At 39.8% G+C, this 24,193-nt stretch overlaps 1 protein-coding gene across 9 annotated transcripts in view; it reads right to left on the minus strand.

Moving 5' to 3' along the window:
• LOC138979672 (tropomyosin-2) overlaps positions 1-24,193 on the minus strand; it is a 124,303-nt gene that overhangs the window by 4,617 nt on the left and 95,493 nt on the right. For 6 of the 9 annotated variants that reach the window (XM_070352422.1, XM_070352392.1, XM_070352399.1 and 3 more), the window contains 6 exons: positions 16,315-16,448; positions 14,435-14,552; positions 9,792-9,862; positions 4,770-4,845; positions 1,811-1,873; positions 1,278-1,347 (listed from right to left, as the gene is read on the minus strand). In XM_070352422.1, the coding sequence (XP_070208523.1) occupies positions 1,278-1,347; positions 1,811-1,873; positions 4,770-4,845; positions 9,792-9,862; positions 14,435-14,552; positions 16,315-16,448 (532 nt within the window). Of the gene's footprint in view, positions 1-1,277; positions 1,348-1,810; positions 1,874-4,769; positions 4,846-5,016; positions 5,093-9,791; positions 9,863-13,360; positions 13,479-14,434; positions 14,553-16,314; positions 16,449-24,193 lie in introns of all 9 variants that reach the window. The other 3 variants (XM_070352439.1, XM_070352432.1, XM_070352434.1) reach the window with 3 other exon arrangements.

Raw genomic sequence — 24,193 nt, forward strand, 5'->3', positions numbered from 1 at the left:
GTAGGCATACAAATCACTGATTTATATGTTTATGTTTCCAGCAGTTCTCTGAGGGAGGTGCCTGCGAATGCAAGAATGAACACAGCTGCATGAAAGAAAACCCACCTTCCATGCGTTCAATCATCTTCTGTAGACGTGCAACTTCTCGCTCAGACACCTCACTCCTGGATTCATGCTGTAGGGAAAACACCATGCGAAACACTGCACTCAACATGCCGTTAGGTTTTACATAACTAAGGCTTAAGAGTCAGTACAGCAAGTGTTTTGGTGCGACCAGTGTTAAAGATGCTTGAATTACATGTTTTCACTTTCTTTTTCCCACTAATTTTGTTATTCCTATCTGCTTTCTCTGCATGGATTTCCTTTTTGTTTGCAGACAGAGCAGAGGAGCAAAATTAGAATCTGCTTGTCACAGAAACTTGTAAGCATTTGAGATTGGTGATGCTGTTGCGGTAAAGCTGAATACTAGTTTCCAGGGTTCCTGCAGGGCAGAGCTGATACAATTCAATGAGTTTTCAAGGACATTTCCAGGACCAAAAAATGCTTTTCAAGGACATGATTTTCCCCAAATTAATGCAAAGCACCAAGCTTACCTTCAGTTTTTTAAGTCTGCAAACTATTAGTCATTCCGTAGTTGTTTCCCTTGCCAACTTCCGGGAAGGGAAGCAACTACGGGTGACTAGTAATAGTTAGTTCGTCTGCTTTCGTTTTCACTCGATCTTTTATTCTCCCAAAATGTGTGTAGCCTACTGTATTTGACAAAAAAAAAGGGGGTTGCATTTTTTTTTAAACAAGACAAGCTGCTGACAAAATGTATAGGCAACAATTTGGAAAAATCAAGTACTTTTCAATGACTATTTCACAAAACTCTATTTTCAAGCACTTTTCAAGGCCTGGAAAAGGTTTTCCAATTTTCAAGGAGTTTTCCAGGGTTCAAGGACTCTGTACGAACCCTGAGTTTCAGAAAAGCCCTCAATGTGTGTATGTACGAGTGCTTTCTTCTTTCCACACCTTCTCCTTCCTTTTTTGTTTCGTTGCTTAATTCACACTTGGCCCAAACCAACACTTGCTGCGACTAACTTGTCTTCAGATCCAGTGGGATCAGGTTAACAATACTTTCATAAACAAGACTAAAAACATCTGCATCAAAGTGTTAGAACACCAACAAGGCAGCAATCGCAAGCGTCTGTCGTCATCTTCTCTGCAACACCTGAAATCTTCCTGCAAAGAACATGCTGGGGATTGAAAACACAGCAGGCAGGGAGTTTGCACTCTACCTTCCAATCGGTCAACCTCCTTCTGCAGTTTGGATACGGTCCTCTCAGCTTCCTGGGCACGGTTCTCAGCCTGTAGGGGGCAACCGTCATTTTAGCTAACAAGTCATCTTTACCCACACTTGCATGTCACAAATCTATGCATATGCATAGCCATATTAGCTACCAAGTCATCTTTACTCATACTTGCATGGCACACATCTATACATATGCAGACACAATCAAGTTTCTTAGGTTTAGACTTTACTAAGAATGTCTTGCATCCTAGAAAAAAACAACACCCAGTGATCTGAAGTTACACACGTTAAATTTCTGTAGTTTTACGTCACAATTTTAAGATTCAAAAACTTCCTGCTTGACTTCAGCTGGCTGGTGCTCACGTCAGACTATAAAACTGTATTTAAACGGAATTGCCCTGAACTTTGTCTTGGCTACTCTTCAGTAATATTCATAATTCCAATAATTACAGACATATGTAAGAAAATGTTATCAAATACAAATGGCTGAAAAGAATTGAAAAAAGGGAGGGTACTCACGTCCTTGAGTCTCTGCGTCAGGTCCCGGATTGTCTCCTCGTAGCTGTCCTCACGCTGGGATGCCTAGAACACGCCACAGGAACGTAAGCAAGTCGTAAAGCAATGTTACAAACACTTGAGGGGGGAAATGTGCCTGGTAGAATTATAGAATTTCTGTCACATTGTCAAACCAACTTTTATACATTAATTTCATCAACGAAAAGACAGTTCATCTGTTCTGTTTTATTTACCTTTATAATTGTAAAGGGAATAGTTTATTCTAGAATCTTCAATGTTTTAACATTTTTGAAAGTCACTTAACCAAATCTCTTAATAGATTTACCAGTGGAAGTTGCCACAGCAAAACCTACGAACATTTCTCATTGAATAAGATGACACCCAAGTTCTAGGAAAACAAAACACTGCAAGAAAAACAGAAATTAGCCGAAACTTTGACAAAGACAGAGACAGGTATGCAATGTTCAAATATTCAAACCTAAATCAGTAAATGGTAAGCTTCTCTTAGCTATTCCTTACTTTTTTTATTCTCTTTTTCGTTTTTTTCTTTGCTTATTTGTTTTCAAAAATGAACACAAATTAATGTTGCTGTCTTTGTCAAAAAAATGCACTAAAGTTTTCAGAATCACGCTAAATGACTGATAGATCCTTTTGTTTCAATTCAACCATCCTTTATCTTCGGACCGCGCGTGTAACGGCTTATGTATCAAGACCATAACAGGTTTCTCAGCAGAACTCTTCGCGGATTTCGGATTTCTTTTTTTTCCCAAACAAAAAGTTACGGAAAAACATGCCAATCATAAAAATCATTTTGGAGCAAAGAAATGTTGTTTATAAAATAACGCTTTGTTTGTTATTTTAAGGGTTCCTGCTGGCATGGACTGGTCATTAAAACAAGACCACAACATATGAAATAAAAAAAAAGATACTTAATGTACTTAAAAGAGAACACAAGAGTCTGAACAGTCAGGGAGAAAATGAGTTTCAAATGTTAATGCACGCTAAAAGTAATGATCCAATGAGCTTGTACATAATGTTTCTGCAACGAGTGCAAGGCCCACTTACTTCGGTCAATTCTTGGAAAGGTTTTTTTAAGAAATCAAATTTTATATTTTTGTTACAACTGCATCTGAAATATGTGAAGATTAATTATGTAAAGAGCCTATCCTAATGATCCAGTGTTAATAGATTCAGTAAGAAAGGTTAATGAGAAGGAAACCACCAGTGTTATGACAAAATGTCATACAACAGAATGATGAATGTCACAAAGAAACCCATCACTTGTAAATGATTGTCACAGAAAAGCGCGCAGAAATCAGGACAGGTCTTCTGGTTTCTATCTTAATATTTCGCTTAAAATTGCAAGGTCCAACTTGTCAAACGGAAACAAATTTGTGGCAACTTCCAGAGGCAATATAAAACAAGCATGCAGAAGTTATTTGAAAGATAAGGTAAACTCTTGAGCACAACTTTCAAATAAAAAAAATCTTTAAAATCTTTTCCTCGCTTGAAAATGACAAACTGCACTCTCAACAAAGCAGAAACCAGCCAGAAAACATTGGCTCCAATTAGTATAGAGCACATGCAGTCAATTTCAACAAAAGGTTAGGCCCAAAATTTAACACTTCAATTTAATAAAAACTGAAAACACACTGAATAGTGTCTTCAGGGAACAGAAAAAGGGGTAAAGTCATATCTGAGAGACTCTGATTTGGTAACGATCACAAAAACTGTAACATAAAAAAGACAGTAACTATGAAAACAATCTTTTTCTTGTCCCATCTTTCAAAATCTCATGCAAATGTCTACTTAAAGCCTAAAAAGCAAAGAAAGATAATAACACAAAGTTAGTCAGATGTGTTGTTAGTTGCACTAGATTCATAGTCTTCACATATTTCAGTTATTCATTTTACAGTCATTGTAACCAAAACAAATCTGTACTTCCATGCAAATTTAGAAGCTGACATAGAACTGAAAAAAAAGAAGGGAATCTTTCACTTTAAAAAAGGAAATCAAACACGATGAATACTTAAAAACAAACACTGTACTTAAACTGAAAGCATCGGTGGGCTTATTTTCCTCCTAAATCAAACAACTGGACTTTGTGTTTAATTTGAATCATTTTGTTGAACTATTTTGCAACAGTATCTAACAATGATGAACAGTTTATATCATTTGTGAGTGGGTGAACATGAGGAAGCTAGCATGAATGTTTCCTCTCCTCTTTGTTCTGTTAATGGATGTAAAAGAGAAAAGAATCAGAAAGGCAGATTTGAAAGAGTAGAAGTTAAGTACTAAAGCTATGACAGAGAGAGAAAAGAAAGAAAGAAGGTAGGAAAGAAAATATCCAGGGCAAGAACAAAGACTTATGGTACTCTTCTGTCATGTGCTTTTCTTCCAAAACTAGTTTCCCTCTCACTTTAACAACCACTATGAAAAATCCATGAATCTATAGTACAGACATGCAAGTCATCTTTCAACCCAGAATATATATTGGAAACACCCCAAAAGGTACGAATGGGGAGAAGTTTTGAAGACTAGCCACTTCAAAAAAGGAAGACCACACTTTGGAAAGAAGTCTGGGAATAAGATTCAAAGGGTAATGAACTGCAATGGATATATATATATAATATATAGTCACATCAGGAAACTCTTTTGAGGGTTGAGTGAGGGTCTTATATGGGAGACACAACGGTCCTAGCCTGCCGATGCTTCCACTTGAAAGGACACAACTGCTGAACGAACCGGTAGAAACCAGTCCCGTCACATTCATCAAACTCAGCAGGATAAGCACTGACATTAAAAGCTAGCACGCGTCAAAAAGACCGAAAGGGGGTTTGGAACTGAACGAATGACGGAAAAAAATTGTTCTGTCTCTCCAATCAAGTCATGCAGGCCAGGTTTCTTTTTCTCATGGCGGCATGCGAGAAGGACAAGTTTGGTGTGAGGTCAGACTAGGTACCTCTTGTTCACTGATTTCCAAAGATTTCATATTGTTGCCCACAACCTTCAACTCCTCTTCCAACTCCAAGATCTTCCTGCAAGACAATAAGACAGCATAGGGAGGGCCCAAGTTATTAGCCGTAAACGTCACCCGCCACTGTGTACGTTTTTCGCACTGAGCTAGGTTAAGATGCGCAAGACAATGGCTGCTACACATACGTGGTTGGCGCGGCGCAAACTGCAAAAACCCCAGCTCTGTTTCTTACCTGATCGTTCTGAATGGCGAGGGTTTTGATATTGTTACCCACAACATGAAGCTGCTCATCCAGTTCATAACATTTGCTGCAGAGGAGAAGAGAGAAACAGAAAGCCGCACATGATCAGCACTGTATGTTGCTGCTGTCTTCTTGCTTTCAAGTGTGCAAGCGCCTTCCAGACTGAACTTTTTTTCCTTTTTTTTTATTTTTACTCCAGAACTACTGCTCGTGCCAAACAGGTACACAGACTCATCACAAGGACGTTCAGATTTTAAATGGGTTAGCAACATCAGTCCAGAATTAAAACAAAAAACATTCTTTTCTTTCAGCATCTCCAATTTCGTTTTATTCGCTACGTTTACATTTTCAGACCTGCCTTTTTCTCTCTCCAAAAAAGTTTCTGAACAAATTTCAAAGACAGGCTTCAGGCGCAGACGTCACTTCTACTGACGACCATCATGCCAACGAAGGGGCGAGCAAGGGAGCACAGTGAGAGTTATGCTCCTTTGCCCACACTGTGCACACAAGGCAGTTCAGTCAGAGGGCGAGCGAGCGAGCGGGCGGGCGGGCAACAATGACCAAAAGCCTGGTCCAACCAAAACGAAATGTGGTGAGCTAGGGTGGTTTGCAGTTTGTTAGCCTGCCTCCTGGACCACACCAGGCCCCAATGCGCTGTGCCGGAGAGTTTAGCAAAGCTAAGTTCCACGTGTTAGTCCGGCAACTGAGAGTTCTGACACTCAGTTTCCCAGATGGCTAAACTAAAAGGAAAGAAAACCGGAGTTACATGCAAGCATTTTCTTTACTTCACTAGATGCAATTGTTTAAGCTTCACTTACAAAGTGATGTATGTTGAAGCAGGCACATTTTCTTCACAGACATCTAATCCTGTGAGACATTGCTATGATACCACTGAGCTAGAAACCCCAAAACAAATTGGCGTGGAGGAACAAAGACAGCGATGTGCAGAGAAGCAGACATCACTAAAGCAAGCAACGCAAACGCAACGCGTGGCTCCGGCTTTGCGCCTCTCCTTTGCATGGGGACTGATGTAATCGGGGAGGATCAAAGAAAGGAAGAAAGGAAGGAACGACCGAGCGACTAGACCGTCCGGTTCTCTATTTCAGCGACCTGCTTGAAGTCCACTCGCATGCCTTCCCTTCTGTCCGGTCCCTGCTTTACGTTCACCTCCTTTCCGTTACTTTTCACACCTTACCTGTGCGTTGCTTGGCAACAATACACTGCCTGTGAAGGTTCGATCTCAGCTCAGCAGAGTTATCAATCCCTGCATTAGCCAGGAATGGATTTTAAAATAAGTTTGTCATGTGACAAAAAGACTTAGTGGTGAAACAGAGGCAGGGACGGTGTTGACGGGTGACGGCGAAGCGACTGGCTGTCAGGCAGGTCACATGACACGACACGAAACGACACAGCATGACACCATACAGCCACCAGTCGGCACAAAAAAAACCGGACCAGCTTAGATGGCAGAGAGCACAAAGGCTGGAGGAAGGTGTGTGAGGGAGTAGCAAAAAGGGTGGGGGTGGTTAGAAAACATTGAGGGTTCGCTGCTTACCTTTTCTTCACACAGTTCTAAAGATCTAAGGTTATTGGTTAAGGAGTGACTTTGGTCTTCCAGCTCTCGCACTTTCCTGCAACATTCCAATGTCACACCATGCATGGGGGGCAAACACATGCCGTTAGCACAAAACATCAAGTGTCTAACTATGTTATTCCGTACCCGACATAACCAGCAAGGTCAACCAAACAAGGTTTTTCTCGTAAACACGACATTTTCGTATTTTTACACTTTTTTTCAATAAAAATGTGTACATTCTTCCTTTTCTGTCATTTATGTTTGTTCAATGTGCCATAGTTTGCTGTTAACATTTTTTTCTTCAAAATAAAAGAAAACGCATGATACTTTTGTATTCCCCTCAGAACATGTAACACTAACAGTATTTTGACAGTGATCTCTACTAGACGTCTCAGTTCTGAATTTTCCATGAAATGGCACCTTGCTGGCTTGTCTTGACATTCTATCAAACTATTGTCAACAAAATAAGAATAAACCTAATACATGTACTTGTACATTAATCTTTACATTTACAAGCAATAAACAACTGAAAAAATCAACAGAGTTCAAGATCTACATTAACAGAGAAAGAAAGAAAAACACACATGTGGCTGTGCTAATTCATCTTAAATTTCAAGTACTCCGAATGAAACCCGAATTTTTTTTTTTTTTACTGAGCACTTAAAAAAACACGAAAAAAACTACAATTGAAAAAGTAAATGTATGTCAAGTTAAAATACTACACAGATTAGAGTTATTTCATCCACATCTGCTCTGGCCATTGATCTCTTTTCCCCTTCAAATTAAAAAAACATACATTTCATCTTCTCCTATTCAAATACTGGCAGTGGTAGCATTTTAAGATATGTTTTAAATTTACACTTAGTTGACTACTCTAGTATACAATTCAAAAGTTGCAAATTCATTACACACAAAATCTAAAGAGAACTGTATGTTTTAAACATGCAAACACTAAAACAAGCAAACATCAGATCACAGTAAACCCGTTTGCATTTTTATCAGGCAATGTTTTTTCTTTAAACTGCAAATATCACTGAAAGTCAATTTGACATAAGTTGATAACATATCTTGTCAATTTCAAGCACGAGTCTTTCAGAATTTTTGTTCCCTACAATTTAAAAGTTAATGCAAATATTGAATGGATAGAAAATCAATATGAATCAACCTTATTGAACCAGTTTGTGTTTTTGTCACAATGTTACGGTTATGTCCAAGCAGCTTTTTTTGTGGTTGTTAATACATATTTGCAAACAGCTGAACAGGACTCGAGTCTCTTTGTTTTCGAGTCTAACCGCTAAACCAGAACAAAGCTGCTGCACAAAAAGACTCAAGTTGAAAGTCACTTGTTTTTTCTCTCCAGAAATATTACTGTGCTGGTTCTCTTACATCCTCACTACAGTACTGCAAGAATACTGCAATACTGCCTTCTAACAGTCTTGCAATACTGCCTTCTAACAGTTTTCTGAAAAAATCTACCTCAAATCAGCTGCCACCAGTAACACCTTTTTCTTTGTTATTATTTTGTAGTCTCAGTATGCTTGGGCATTTTTATTGGTTTTTGCTTGGACAAAAGTTTTGTTGACGTTAATGTCTTTTTTTCACACCAGTAAATTATTTCCACTTGTTTTCCTCTTCACTACTGCATTATCAAGTTTAGATGATAGACACAGCGCCGCCCATGACTGACCTTTCTGAGGTTTCTGCTCTGTCTTCAGCCTTTTCCAAATCCGACTCCATGACGGTGAGTTTTCGAGCTGCCTACATGCGCAAGGCAACGTCCACAAGGGGGAGAGGAAGCATGCACAAACCAGCACACACATTGTCACACATCAACAACCAATACAAAACATGTTCACAATTCCTCTAGGTAAAAAGTATCTTGAAGGTACTCGGGAATCATTTCTAATAAAATACATTATAAATTTGCACATTTCACTGGTTATCTTCATCAGATTCATTTGCTTCCTGAATCTCTCCTAGACTGAAAACAATTCCACTGAATTTCACCCTGCTTGAACAGTTTGAGCTGCATTATGAAGCAGGGAAAGATATCTATGAACCAGTGAAATTGCAGACATGTTCATCAAAATGGCAGTAATAAAAATATATACGCTGGAATGTACAAACGGTGAATGAAGTGCCTCTGTAGTTTATTGTACAGCTCATGTTTTCGCTGTCTGATTGTGCTAATATTCAATGATTTTTATAGTTAAGATGTGTCTACGTCAACAGTACATTGTCTGAACCAAGTCAAATCAACATTCAACGTGTTAATACAAAAATCAAACTGATGGAAGAACACTTGCAGACAGAAATAATGAAAGTGTAATAGTACATCTTAATATTTTCCATATCAAATTCATACATTATGATGAATTAACTCAGGTAGTCAAGACAACCTTGTTTTGTTCTCTTTCTTTCTACTGTGTGCAGTCCTGTTTTCTTCCATCAAGAACCATCATGACACAACAAGGGATCAAGTGCAAGTGCCTGGTCAGACATTGTACTGTTCTGTGTTTAAAACATTTCCTAACAAAACAAAACAAAAATCAGTACCCTCATTGTCAAGAGTAAACAGAACCTCAGAGACACCTCATGCAAAAATTCAAGTATAAATCGAGATAAAAGTCACCAAAAACATAACATTCCAGTAATTAACAAAACCAAAACAGCATCACCCCATCTCACCTTCACCCTTGTTGAGAAAAAAGCACTGTCAAACTTTAGCAAAAGCAGCAGCATCAAAGAAACAAATTATCAAGAAGAAAAAAATCTAGTGTATAAGAAGAGCAAAAAGGCTCAAAACTCAAGCTATCTTTCCTTAAATTTTTTTAAATTATATATATTTTTTTTTTATTTACGAAAATGTGCTTGTGAATAAAAAAACAAAACAAATCTGAACAGAAAAATGTCAACCATGAAAACGTCAACTTCCTCACACGCCCTTTATAGTTACCCGTCATCAATTTTATACCAATTTTCAGTTAAGTGAAAAAAGGTTGGACAAATTCATGAGTTTATGCCTGTTTTGAACCAAGACCAAAAACTTTAAAACGTTTCAAATTGGAAAAAAAATTAAGAACTGAACAATTACATTGATTTCCATTTAAATAAACACGTCTCAGAATCAACCCCGATAGAGCGGTAGTGGTAAGATGGCGATAAATGCTGTCGAGGATAAAGTACTCACGCCTCTGCTGCCTCCAAGCGAGCCTCGGCCCTCTCCAAGTCCACCTCTGTGATGGCCAGCTTACGGGCAGCCTGGGTTACAGTGCCACAGCATATTTAGTCACTCTTCTACCATTTCTTCACTTTTTCCTTCTGGATAACTAGCAGTCATGATCACTTTTCTGACTTATCAGTGATCACTTTTCTGTCTCTCGTTTCATCTACTGAGTTAAGCTCGTGTATCTTTAATATTTCCTGCTAATTATTGAAGACTACAAACAAAGCACATTTAAATTGAATTAAAATCATCATTATTCATTTATTTATTTTTCTTACACTTACTGGTCCAAATCATTTATAATTTAGCTACCTGAACTTTCAAACTCTTCTCCACTGTTTACTATCATAACACCCCTGTAACTGTAGCATTTGTACTCGGTCACTCCTTTAGGCGGTATTTTGGCATTTTTTGTAATCCCTCCAGTTTTGCCGATTCAAATTTGTGCTACGCATGCATTTCAATTTTACTGACACTAGTATGTAAACCACAGCATGCATTTCTGTGTTTATCTATTGCCAATTTATCAAAGGATCGATTCAGAATTCCTTTTGAGAGGTTGTTCAGAGAAATGTACTTAAAAAAATAAAACAAATAAAATGGAACATAGCCATGTTTTTTTTTAATCAACTTTACAAAATATCAATCATTGTAAATTGTATTAAAAATTCAATAATTTAATCAATGAAAATAAACCTAAATCAATTCATGCATTCGGTTAGTATCCTTTCTGTTGCAAATGAAATCAAACATTAGCATATCATTTCTTCTCCAAATTCTCATGCATGTATCAAATTATCTTCACTTCTCATACTTTTTCTAATATATCTCACAATTATTTTTATGGTAGCAACCGTTATTACTTTTATCACTCTAAAAAGTAATACACACCATGCAAAGTCTACTTTTCTTCACTACAACCTTATCATATCATGCATTCATCATTATTTTAAACTCCTGGTCTTTTTTGTTTTAGTGTTGACAACACCAACAGGCATTTGTGAATGATAAGTGTGAGTGATAACGGCTAAATTCTCCAAGGAATGGGAAGAGGAGAACTTGGAGAGATGCAGGGCGGGTGGAGGCGGCGAGCTTCATAGGGAGCACACACATCATCAAAAAACATTTCAATGAGAAAAAACTTCTTTCTATTCATGGTTGCAAAGAACATCAACAATATGCAAACACCAAGAATAACCACAACAAGCAAGCAGTATATGCCACAGGTTTTATGAATTAAATGTGCTGGAATTTCCACATGTCACCTATCGACTTTTCTCTCTCAAATAATTGTGGTTATTCTTGTGTGTAATGTTAATAATAATGGTTCAGATTTTTAAGCAAGCAAAGAAATAATAGTAATTTTTTGGGACAGATAATCATTTACCCAGAATGCTCATAAATGAATTTACTAGAAACATCTGCATCTGCTGCACCTGGTGACAACAAAAGCTTGCTTAACTACCTGAACCATACTTATAACAACCATCAAGCAAGGTTAGCAAATGTCAATTCAACTGTCATTCATTCAACAGCATGTCATTTTTCACTATGAAGTACTGCAACTCTTCATTCAACAATCAGCTTAGTCAAGATGATTATAAAAAAAAAATATAAGAAAAAAAAAAGAAAAAAAGGGAAACACAGTCCAGGTAAAAAAAATAAAAAAAATTCTGTTATGTTCTGCCCGAACACAAAGCACTTTTGTCAGAGTAATACCACCATAGATTCATAGAACTACTCTCTGTTTGTTTGAATTTGTCTAACTTCCTTTTTTTCGCCAGGGTTAGTTTTTTTTCTCTTTTGTAAATAACAATGACAGCCACTGTATTTCTCAAATTATACTTTCTATGTCAGGCAGAACCCACAGCATAAAAGCCCAGCTTCATTACAGCCCATTATCAGTAGCACAATGAAATGTTCAGAGGAAATAAAACAGGGCGATATCCTTCAAGTCAGGCTTGAATGTAATTATTTTTCACTTTTACTTCAGAAATGAGCAGGAAGGGTTGACTTCTAAAGATTTTGAAGTTGTGCCAGTTTTATTTCACCAAATATTTTCTCATAAATCAAAGCACAAAGAGAAATGTTACCTTCTGCCGGTGTTGTTATCCCTCTCATAAAGATCAACAGTTTTCCATATCGCTTGGTGCTTAGAACATCATATTAATGAGAAAATAAACTGAATAATTTCAAGATGGAAGCGTGCGTTCACTGCAAAATTGCAAGCAACATGCACCAAACAGAAATGACAGGTGATGAGTCATGATATGGTTTGGCTACCTCAAAGAAATGTACGTTTAATTCAAACAAGTTAATAAACCTGAGAAACATACAGGTAGAAATTTAACAGTTAATTGAGAGGTCAGAAATGACAATTAAAGAAACAGAGGATGAAATTGTCAGTTGAATTGTTCATTACTGTAGTGTAATCAAGAAGTAAATTGTCCAGTGGGTGATTAAATTGTTAGAATTCAAAATGAGTTAAAGGCCAAGGAAGATGACTGTTGGTTGAAATGATATCAATAAATTTAAAGCAAGAATGGAATGAACAGAGCCGAATTAGAGTGAAGAAGGCTGCTTGCTTATCTAGCCAACCTTTAGCTTTACTGTTAGCCTTAGGCTTTAATCTTTGACTTGTTCATCTCCAAATTGAGGTCTACACTAGTTAATTATGGTTCATCCTCCCGAGTGAAGAACATAAAATGCACAATAAAAAAATCATGTTGCCTGAATCTGTGTAACTCAGACCTGGGAACCCCCGTTTTGCACTTCGAGTATTCTCAAACAAACTTGGTGTATTTTCAGAAAAATGAGCGTACTGGACACAGCGTTTGAACATCCATGATTAAAACATGCCTCACGCGCGTCCGTCACACCGTTAATTAAGTTTACCTATACATTTAAAACAAATGCTTTTTTCAATGTTTACTGACAAAAACTGTAATCATGTGACAAAATACTGGATCGGCTTCGGAATGGGCGTGTGAAGAAAAGTTGTCTAGGAATTTTTCTCGTCGTATTTTTTTCCCACTGACCGTACAATCATGCGTACAAAATAGAGCGAAATCGTATGGGTTCCCAGGTCTGGTAACTGTACGTGGACCAAGTATCACAGCTTTAAGGGTTTTAATTCTGCTACTCACTGAACATGTTACTGTCAGTCAAAATATCAAACAGTTTCATAGGCTTGTTCAAGAGGAGCATAAAACTGTTGACATGGCAAGTATATCTGTCTAGCGTAATAACAAAGGAAGTTGATGAGAATGTGAAAGCTAAATCTAACTCAGCTACACACAAGAAACAGTGATAGAAGACTGGAAACAATGAGGGGATAGAACTTGATCTCAACACAGGTCTACAATCAGACTTGAGGACTGGCACCAGCAGGAATTCGGGTCATCCAGCAATCCCATAATCCACAGCAAACGCTTATCTCTGAGACTAACAGCAGGGCAGACCTTGAAGTCTGCACTGAGACTGTCAAACAGACTGCCCAGGACATGACCTCAATGCCTTATTGTAGCATTTACCTCGTCATACTTTCTGTCAACGTCTTCCGCTATGAACTTGGCTTCTTCTAACTGTTTCTCAAGGAACTCAAGTCTCTCCTCATCAGACGAGCATCTGCTCTCCAACGCCTTGCGACCTCTAGGGAATCAATCACAACAGGATTTGCAAGTGAGATATTTGTTATTAGAAAGCTGTGGCGAACCTACACGGAAAGATGCATACTCTGCCCTGAAGAAGAACTTTGTTTAAGTGAGAAATGCTGACCACATGGGTTCGTATGTGAGCCTTGACCAACAAGGGCAAAAACTATGAAATAAAGAAAATGCAAGATAAAAGATTTCCAACAGAAAAGTTGCGACAAAAGTCCCTTAAATCTGTCAGTCAAGAGTGAAAATGCTCACATACACACCCGAGTTAAGACAAAATGATGTGCAGAAAATAGAAGGAAATTATTATGATAAAACAATGAAGAATGATTTGCAGAATAAGCAACTCAGAAGAGTAATAAACAAAATCTGCAAAGAAAGTTGATGCAAAACAAATTAGTATTGCTACTGCAAAATAGGTTAGCACAAACAGCAAACATCGAACAACTATTTAGTGTAGTACATCAACATATTAATACTTCCACTGCTTGCGGGCTCCATGAGAGCGTTTGAGGAAGTGTTAACTGGTTAACGACTCTCAAGCTGTCGTGACCCCAGTAACTTGCGAGCAGTGAGCGAAGTGAGCACACACATCCGATGAGTCAGCATTCTTGATCAGGCCAAACATGCTCTTTAATCGAGCTTTTCTCTGCTAAAAACATGGATTATTAACAATGGCCAAAGTTAAATGCTGAACAGAAAGGCTGCTGGACTACAGTTATTTTCACATTGAAGTCAATGTTTTGAATTCTTGTCTTCGATATCCATACAAACCTCAGCCATGAGTACAAAATCCTTGTTTAACCTTTTAACAATAAAACAAAAAACAAAAACAAAAACTTCCAGCAACATATCTGTTAACATGGGGGAAGGGGTCTCAGCCACAGCTGAGCGTAAATTAATTCATTCGCTAACATCAAGTTAAGGTCAAGGCCACTGAAGGGTCACCTCATCGTATTTGCGCTCAGCGTCCTCAGCGATGTATTTGGCTTCTTTGAGCTGAGCCTCAAGCCCGTCTATCCTCTCGTCATCAGCAAGACTCCTGCTTTCCAAAACCTTGCGCCCTCTGCACCATACAGTTAGCAATGTCCATCATGTCAATCACTCTCAAAAGCAAATGTTATGTTTAGTGTCAGTCTGTCCCTGAAGTGCAGTGACACCGACAATCGGTTCAACACCTGAAAATATGTACAAGATCACTCAACCTGCAAGAGAGAAAAGCTATATCAAATGAAAATGTTTCACCTGCAAGAGATCATGCAAATCAGTATTTTGTCAGGTTATCTCTATCAGAGTGAGAAATCCAAACAAATACCACACAGTTTAAACTCCTGAGTGGTACTCCTTTGTTCCTGCAGTCTTGATAAATAAACCGGACATATTCTGCTCAAGAGACTTCGACTTATTTCAATCATAATGATACATCTCTTTCAAAGAAAGATCTATTTAAATACAGAAACTTTAAGCACACAATTGACTGGCGTCTGTTTTGACTCCCACAATTTACTGGCATCTGTTTTGACTCCTTCTTTCACAAACAATGCAAAGGATCAGAGCAGCAATTTAGAATTCAATTTATCCTCAAGTCTCTTGAGCTAGGGATGTTAAGGAGGGTGGATGATTAGGAGGGACACATACCTCTTCGTAACGTGCTTCCCATTCTTGTGCTGCTTGTTTGGCTGCTCGCATTTCTGTCTCAACATCCTCCAGTCTCTCATCACCGGCGTACAGTTTATTTTCAACTGTGCGTCGTACTCTGTTGGTTGATGGCCGTCGAGCAGCAACACGCAGAGGTGGGTAAGGGGTAGGAACACACAGGGGCACACCAGCATGCAACACATGCACAGTTTCAGTGTTAACATGTGTCATTCATTTTGTTCATTGTGTTCGTAATCACATAAGGGTGACATCTGCAGTTGGACTGTTCAAAGAAAACATCTTTTCTATGTACTTACATTGTAATTACAATACGCCTTAACCATTTCGGATTGTGTCGTAATCAAATCTTGTCCATTTTCTTGTTTTCCTTTACTTCCCATGTTTTAAAGCATGGCTTCAAATTATGAACAAAAGTGAGCTGTTTTACAAAACATCTTAAATTAAAACACGAAGGGATCGGTTGGTGGCGGGGCCAATCAATGAGAATACTTCCAACATTTTTGTTTCTGACCAGTTTAGACAGTCCAGATACAGGTGAATACCATACTCCCCAGGAGACCTGTAATGGTTCTTTAAGTTAACACCCAACACACAACACTGAAAATGATGCCCTTGGACCATTTCTCCATAGATTCCTGTCAGGAAGCAATACCAATTCATCATGGGCATGCTTTAGTTTGTCATCAAATACAGACATTTCAATTTGAATCAACATATGTGAGTAAGCTTACCTAAATAAGCTGCCATGCTGACATTAATGCTATAAGGAATGCACTATGCCCAATAAAGGCCGTCTTTTTCCCTCCACATGAAAATGGTGTAACTCAAAATACATTTCCTTTATTTGCTATACAACTTTTCTTCACCTAGCCTGCGGGAATAGTTGCAATAAAATGTACAGCTTCAAAAGTTAAGATGTTGTTAAATCAAATGGAGTAAGTATACAGCAATACAAATTCCACACCATCATATTTAGAGAAAACTATCAATCCGACCCAAACGGACCTTTTTTCATGTGACGAGATTGAGAATGTCTTCTCTTAGTAAGACACTGCTAAAGAACCTTGCATGGTCGCAGATCTATGAAAAATTGTCTCCCCATCTATAGCTTTAATATATCACAATAATATTATAAAATTCATTTAAAGCGGATAGAAAATTGTGCGCACCTCTCGCTCTCATCTGCAGCTTTGGAGGCCTCCTCGAGTTTCTCGGTGGCTGTCTGCAGACGCTCCTCTGACCTCTCCAAGTCCTCCTCCAGGAGCTGGACACGACGGTTCAGACCCGCCAAGTCACTCTCCAGCTGTAGGGAGAAAGGAAGAGGTAGAAGTTAGCACTGATTGTTTTTCAAAGTAGATTATGTAAAAATAAAAGTTCAAAATTTGAATGAATTATTTGAGAAAAACATACACACACACCTCTAACGTGTGTGTATAAGCAAGCACACACACACACACACACAGTCTCTCTTTCTCACACAAACATTCATCCACTTGCACAAAAATTACACCAATCTAAAAAGGACCAAGATGATTGCAGAGAAAAATAACGATTCATACAAAAACATAAATCAATTAAATGCTAATAATAAAGCAACAGAAAAGCAATGATGACATGTGCAACATAAACATGGATGGCCAAGAAACACTTAATGACAACCGACATGAAACACAGAATTAATGACAGATTGAAACACTCAACCCAAGCAGGAACACAAATACAGGTAACAGATAAGTAAACACTGAACTGGCTAGCTGAACTCGGAGTAGACCCTTTGGAGATTTTGGATCAAACCTAATCAAACCAAGATGAAAACTCTTTCAAGACAAGGACAGAGTAGGACCAAACCAAGTGAATGAGGACAGGGCAAGGATGTAGAGTGGGGTGAGGATGAAATCCCTCCACAAAAAGAAACTGAAAAGACTGAAAAGAGAGACAGAGGTAGGAAGAGTGACAATGCACAAAGAGACTAACAGTGACAACCCCCCCCCCCCCCCCAAGTCATCAAGACAGTGCAACTGTAGTGGAAGACTGGGACAGGCTGCTTAAAAAAAATAGAAGCTGGGTGAAGTTGGACCAAAATGAAGAGACAACAGTTTGGTGAAGCTTTGGCCTGGGGGTCTCCTTTCTGCCTAGCCAGGCGCCCACACCCAGGAGGCAGTGTGGACTTGGAATGCCTTTGTAGCCCTGTTTGTCCAGGCTGCTGGCAAAGCTTTGGGCCAACATGGACAAAACATACACCCTGGGCACCCCCCCCCCCCCCTATGAATGATGGGCTTATGAAAACCTTGATATCATGTTCCTATGCCAACACTGGCAAGTCATACACCTAAGGCCTCAAGCCTTTCTGACTTATCATCTACATGATACCATGTTCGGTTCCCTGTCAACTTTACAAAACAGTCAAGTCTCTACACTTTTTCCCTTTCATAACAATGTTGGTGCCAAGATTTTATTTTATAGTGAACCTGTGAAGATCTTAGACCTTCTGTATTTCATTAATAACAGACAGAAGATACAGTTAATCTTGCTCAGTCTAAAATCCCATTTTAATACTATTAGTATTACTGTGCAATTAACATCTGATGAACACGCTTACACATTCCAAAGCACCCAAACTCTGCACTAAAAACTGGCATAATGATGTCTATGGAAATAATCAAAATTGATTTCTTGAACTTGAGGCACTCATCATAAAAATATATTATTACAAAACTGAGCCGGAGAAGTACAGTATGTGTCCTACAAAGTAGATGGCTTATGCAAGCACACACCCAGTCATTAATGAAGAACTTTATACTATGACCTAGTTTTCTTAGGTAGCTAAGGGCGTTTGCAGCACAGCGCAAGGTTTGCCTTTGTCATCAGAAAACACTGCAACTAAATGGCGAGGGCAATAAAAATCTCTGGGCAACACTCAATGCTGACACAGGCTATTAACCATAAGACAAAGGGCACGCCTACACTCTTGTAGTCTTGATATGAAGAGCAAAGCCACTCAACTTGTTCATTGTGCGAATCAGAGAACGGGGAGGGGAGCACCATACAGCCCAGTTTACAACCTACACATCATAAATTTCACAACTTGACCCAGGTTAAGTAAAGGATCATTCACTGATTGAGATAGCTGCACTACTTATCAGGCAATAATTTATAGCAGAATTAAGCAAGTGTCAGATGTAACAGCCTGTATATCAGTTACCACAATGATGTGCTCTGATAGTATACCTACCTAGCAAAACCAAAACTGAATGAAGCCTTTTTCACTGGTTGCAAAATTGTATTTCATTATTTTGTTGTTGACACTGTTGATTTTATGGAGCTAACAGTCACTGAGTCAAAAGAATAACAGGATGAGCATAAACAAACCAGCAGACGAACAGTAGCACTAAGTACACCTAAAGCAACAGCATTTTTTTTATTGGAGTATAACTCTACTGTGGAAGTTAAGAGCTCTCACCACCAGTGGAGCTAAAAGGGCCAGGTAACAGGCATCTTCTTGTTATGGTTGATTTTGTAAAATTAGCATTCTAAAGTACACATGGATGATCATTAACAAGCCAGTAAACTAACACTACAGCAAAAGAGCTTTGATTGGAGTGCAACTCCACTGTGGAGGCAAGTGCCCTCAACACCAGTGGAGTTGAGTGTTGAGTATGGGCGGGGATGTAGCTCAGTCGGTAGCGCGCTGGATTTGTATCCAGTTGGCCGCTGTCAGCGTGAGTTCGTCCCCACGTTCGGCGAGAGATTTATTTCTCAGAGTCAACTTTGTGTGCAGACTCTCCTCGGTGTCCGAACACCCCCGTGTGTACACGCAAGCACAAGACCAAGTGCGCACGAAAAAGATCCTGTAAGCCATGTCAGAGTTCGGTGGGTTATAGAAACACGAAAATACCCAGCATGCTTCCTCCGAAAACGGAGTATGGCTGCCTAAATGGCGGGGTAAAAAAACCGGTCATACACGTAAAATTCCACTTGTGCAAAAAACACGAGTGTACGTGGGAGTTTCAACCCACGAACGCAGAAGAAGAAGAGTGTTGAGTACAGAGAGAAGGACGGCCAGGCTCCTCTGATAACAGCACCCTGAGAGGCTCAAGCTCTCACCGCCCTAATCTGTTGCTACAGCAACTCATAACACTGTCAACAAGACATACGGCCTGACATACCTAATTCGGTAACTCACAGCTCACGGCTGTCAGGTTGACTGGACACATGAGTGACAGTTTGAAGACACCGCTTAGTGCAACTGAGTCTCAATGGTAATGTGTGACACTGGGTGATGCTTTTCAATGTAGACCTGGTGACACCTATCCTGACCTTAATAGTTTTTACACTAGAATCTGTTTTGCCGGGTGTCTTGAGTAACTATACCCACACAACTGACTTCAGGCATTCGGGGGAGGGGGAGGAGGAATGGGGGGAGAGAGTGAAAGGCTAATCAATTATGTCCACTACCCAAGGGTGTGTCCTGGATCATTTGGGATGAGTTGAACCATAACCTACAAACTGCAGGCATATATATAAGAATTTGCCCACTCCATATTCACTTAATAATACCATAGATATTATACATGCTGCTAAAATTGACCTGTTATGCATTGCATCTAAGCTACACAGAACGGACTGCACACAAGTCAGAAGTAACAGTGACCCAATGAAGAAATAAAACCCACATATTTTATGAGAGTCAAAATTGCTGATTCAGACAAATCTCTTCCCGGTGATGCAACTTTGCCTCATTTTACAGATTAACAAGCCACTCCCCTCCATATCTGTCAGAGCAGGGACACACGGAGCCCGGGGGTAGGCCTATTGAAAAGGCCGAGCGTGCGGGCAGAACAAACAGCTTTCTGTGCTGTCCAAGTCTGTCACCGCGGCAAGGAGTGTTGGCCTACAGTGGAAATGCAGTTAAACACCGAGAGAAAGGTCAGCAGCCATTTACTGGAGTCTAGTGGCGGAGTGCTTGTTGACCCCTTTTCCGCCACCGCTTCCTACCGCCCTCTTTGCTTTCAGCGCTGTTGCGTGTGTGTTCACTCATGTACGACAAAGCTACTTCTAATTCTATGTGAAGGCGACCCATGAATATCACTATTGTCAAACGAATCAAAGAATTATCACCCTGAAAATATGATTACTTACAGTTACACAATGTTTGGACACAGCAGTCAAAACCCTCATACATCAATATAATAATATGATATTTCTTAAAATGTTCAGTATTTTACACAAGCCTTCAGGTTGTGTAAATACAACTCACTAAATTGTAACAGGAAAAAGAGATAGAATATCCATGTAGCAACAACCCCCCCTGTGGTTAGAATATCCGTGTAGTAACAACCCCCTGTCGTTAGAAGCTTGTAAACTGCTGATGTTCAGGCTGTACAGAAAAGAGTATCATTTACACAATGCAAGGACAAGAACGTGACAAGGAAGAATTTAAATATCTTTCTTTTCAACTTCAGCTAATTAGGCTACATTCAGTTTTTTAGTTCAGTACATGGATTTAAACCCAAGTAAGGAAATATTCAGATTAAGCACAAATTTATTGGAGCAACAAAGAAAATAGTTCCTTCTGGCTTTATGGTTCAACTATGAATCATCGTTCTGTATAAAAAGGGCGTGCACTACGAGTGTGCAAGGTTTCGGCGGGAAAATATTGTTACACATAAGAAGAACTCAAATAAAGCGGACTGCACTTGAACAGAAAAAGAGGACAGTTTAAGAACACCCATTTCCCTGAAGTGCATTACGGAAATATAGACCTGTCCTGCGTGACCAGCGACGAGACTGAAGTACCAGCAGTTGTTGAGGGGTGGGTGGGGGTGGGGGGGTGGGGTGGGTAGCGTCTTGTAGGACGATGAGTAGGACCTCAGTGAGTCACTGACAAATAAGGCCCGAGACTTAAATTTCACCGGCAAACTTCTGAATCAAGGTGCATGGAAATGTCACCCGAAACTCGATCCTAAACCCATTTTGCTCCTGGAAAGGAAAGGATCTGCCATTCCCTCCCTTTTCATGGCGCACCTCGCGTTATTGAAGAAATGACAACATGAACCCTTTTTTACAGACTTTGAATGAATGCAATGTTTAGCTGAATGGAGTCCTTAGCGAATCGGCTGAAAAACAGTCAAACCGCTATTATAAGCTATCTCACAGCTCTCCTTGTCTAGTCAACACCTAGTCTTGTGAGAAGTTTCTCAATAAGTTTATTTCTACAAACTTTCTATGTCAATGCCCCCAGTCATTGTGTAAACGTTTGCGGAGGCCGGCTGTGAATACTGACTGACTATTAGGGTTTAACGTCCTCTTAGACCAACTGGTCTATATTGGGACAGGTATTGGAAATACGCTGAAGATATTGTGTGATACTTTGATTCGAACAAGCCCGCTGTAGCTGTCTTCTTCGACACACCAGCATTGGGTTTGTCTCGTCAAAGTATCGAAATACGATCATGATAATCAGAGACAGAGATGATGCGTGTCTTCGTGTTTTCCAAGCCCTGAGACTTTCGCTGTGAACGTGGGATCTTTTTCGTGCGCATGTGTGCACACGGGGGTGTTCGGACACCGAAGAGGTCGAGTCTGCACAAAGTTGACGCCGAGAAATAAATCTTTCGCCGAACGTGGGGATCGAACCCACGCTGATAGCGACCAACTGGCTACAAAGCCAGCGCGCTACCAACTGAGCTACGTCCCCGCCCCGCTGTGAATACCCATTTACTACTGCAGTACTATCCTTATGTAGTAACTCCTCTGCTGTTGTACTGCACTTGGAACTCATGTAAAACAGTACTTGTTACCAAAGATCTTTCTCAATTAGTAGTATCAACGTATTTATCGCTGGCAAGGCATTTTTTTTACAACAATAAAAGCTCCTGGTGGTAAGAACCTACTAAGTACAAAACAGATGTAACAGTAGAGAGAAGTTTCTGTTAATCCTGACTGCCTCTAATCTTCAACACTGGAACATTGACACATTTTACACAGGCATTCACCATATTATCAGCCTAATTAGCACAGAAGCCGGGAGACATGGCATTTTACATTGGACTCCCTTTCCCTACCAGTGTACCACCCCCAGAGTCAGCACGGCCATGCCCCTGATAAGAAGCTATGTTACAATACATACAATTCGTATTTATAAACAAACGTGTATTCCTAGAGTATGCCATTGACAATCGCCTTCCTTGTTTTGCTCCAAAGAAAGCTACCCTTCTTCTCAAAGTCAAAGCAGCCTATCGTCTCAGTGGGCAAGGAAACGGCGTGCACGTTAGTAAGCGGACGTAAAAGAAGTGTTAGAGAGAGAAGGGATCGAAAGCAGACGACAAAATTGAGAGATTTTCCGGATCTCCCTCGTAAGAGAGTCCCGCACCCAAACCGGGCTGTTCACAACAGATTAGTTGGCATTCCAGGCGCTGTGAGACACTAAACTGCGACATGAAAGGACAGTGGAACAGGTATTATTCTTCCCCGGCCTGCCTTCAAGCTAGCCTCTCTCGACCCAAGCTGTTAACCTGGCAAAACTATGTACGGTTTGTGGTTAGCCGGCGTGCCAAGGGCACAGAATATTCAATGGAGGGAGAGAGCAGTGAGAGGATGACATACATGCTTAGCGTTGAGTTCCCACCATGTAAGAAGATCAAATTCCCCCCTCTTCCTCCAATTTAGGGACACCGGACAGTGAAATGTCACTGGGTCGGACTTTCCCACATTATTCTCCCTCCTAGGAAAAAAAGGGATATATTCATGATCCCTCTTCAAAGCGAGTTAAATAAAGAGATCAGAAAGTTAGCATCCAGCAATGTTTTCATCCTCCCTGTCTGATCCCCACTCTTTCACTGTAATTTCATTCAGACTGAATGAAGTTTATCGGCAGCAATATATATCTTTCTTTCTTTATTTGGTGTTTAACGTCGTTTTCAACCACGAAGGTTATATCGCGACGGGGAAAGGGGGGGGGGGAGATGGGATAGAGCCACTTGTTAATTATTTCTTGTTCACAAAAGCACTAATCAAAAAATTGCTCCAGGGGCTTGCAACGTAGTACAATATATTACCTTACTGGGAGTATGCAAGTTTCCAGTACAAAGGACTTAACATTTCTTACATACTGCTTGACTAAAATCTTTACAAACATTGACTATATTCTATACAAGAAACACTTAACAATGGTAAAAGGAGAAACAGAATCCGTTAGTCGCCTCTTACGACATGCTGGGGAGCATGGGGTAAATTCTTCCCCCTAACCCGAGGGGGGTAGCAATATATAAAGTAAAAGTCAAATCACAGAGAATAACACCACAGTGTCATAGTTTTACCATTCATTTGCCAAGTAATGCAGCTTGCAAAAGAATAACCGCTTTAAAAAAATAATAATTGAAAACTACACAACAATTTTAATCTGACCGTCTGCAACTTCCTCTATGTTTTACAACCCGGATTTTGTCTGCATAGTGCATACAAAAATGTTACATCATACGCCCTTTTCGTTCAGGGAAATAAAGTGTAGACAGGAGAAAAATTATGCCAACGCCTAATGGAAATGAGTTGGTGAGGGGAGTTATCACGAGCACCAGTCAGGAAACGAGAGGCTGAGAAAGGAAGCGCGTGAAGTACCTATGTCCTTATTTAGACACAAACAGCTCACTCAGCAGCAACCAGACGCAAGTCAGAATCCTGCTGCAGACCTTGTTCAAACGTTCAACGGTGGTCTTGTTCAACTCTAACCTAAAAACGCTCCCACCTCTCCCTTCCGCTACACCCCCCCCCCCCCCCCCCCCCCCCCCCCCGCAAACCACAATCCATCTCTCTGCTCAAGTCCTTTTTTTTTAACCAGTCAATACGCAAATCATATGCATGCACTGGCAAATCCACTTTTTCAACACTAGAAAATACACGCCTGTTCCACGCACCACTGACTTTGTGAGCCATGAATTTTATGCAGCTTTTAATAATATACCCAACACTCAACAAACTAGGTCACGCTTTGACCTTATTCGTGCCGAGACTTAGCACAGGTCGTGCACGACAACCGGGACCGGTGGGACA

This window comes from Littorina saxatilis, linkage group LG1 (genome assembly GCF_037325665.1).
Source record: "Littorina saxatilis isolate snail1 linkage group LG1, US_GU_Lsax_2.0, whole genome shotgun sequence".
Lineage (NCBI taxonomy): Eukaryota > Metazoa > Mollusca > Gastropoda > Littorinimorpha > Littorinidae > Littorina > Littorina saxatilis.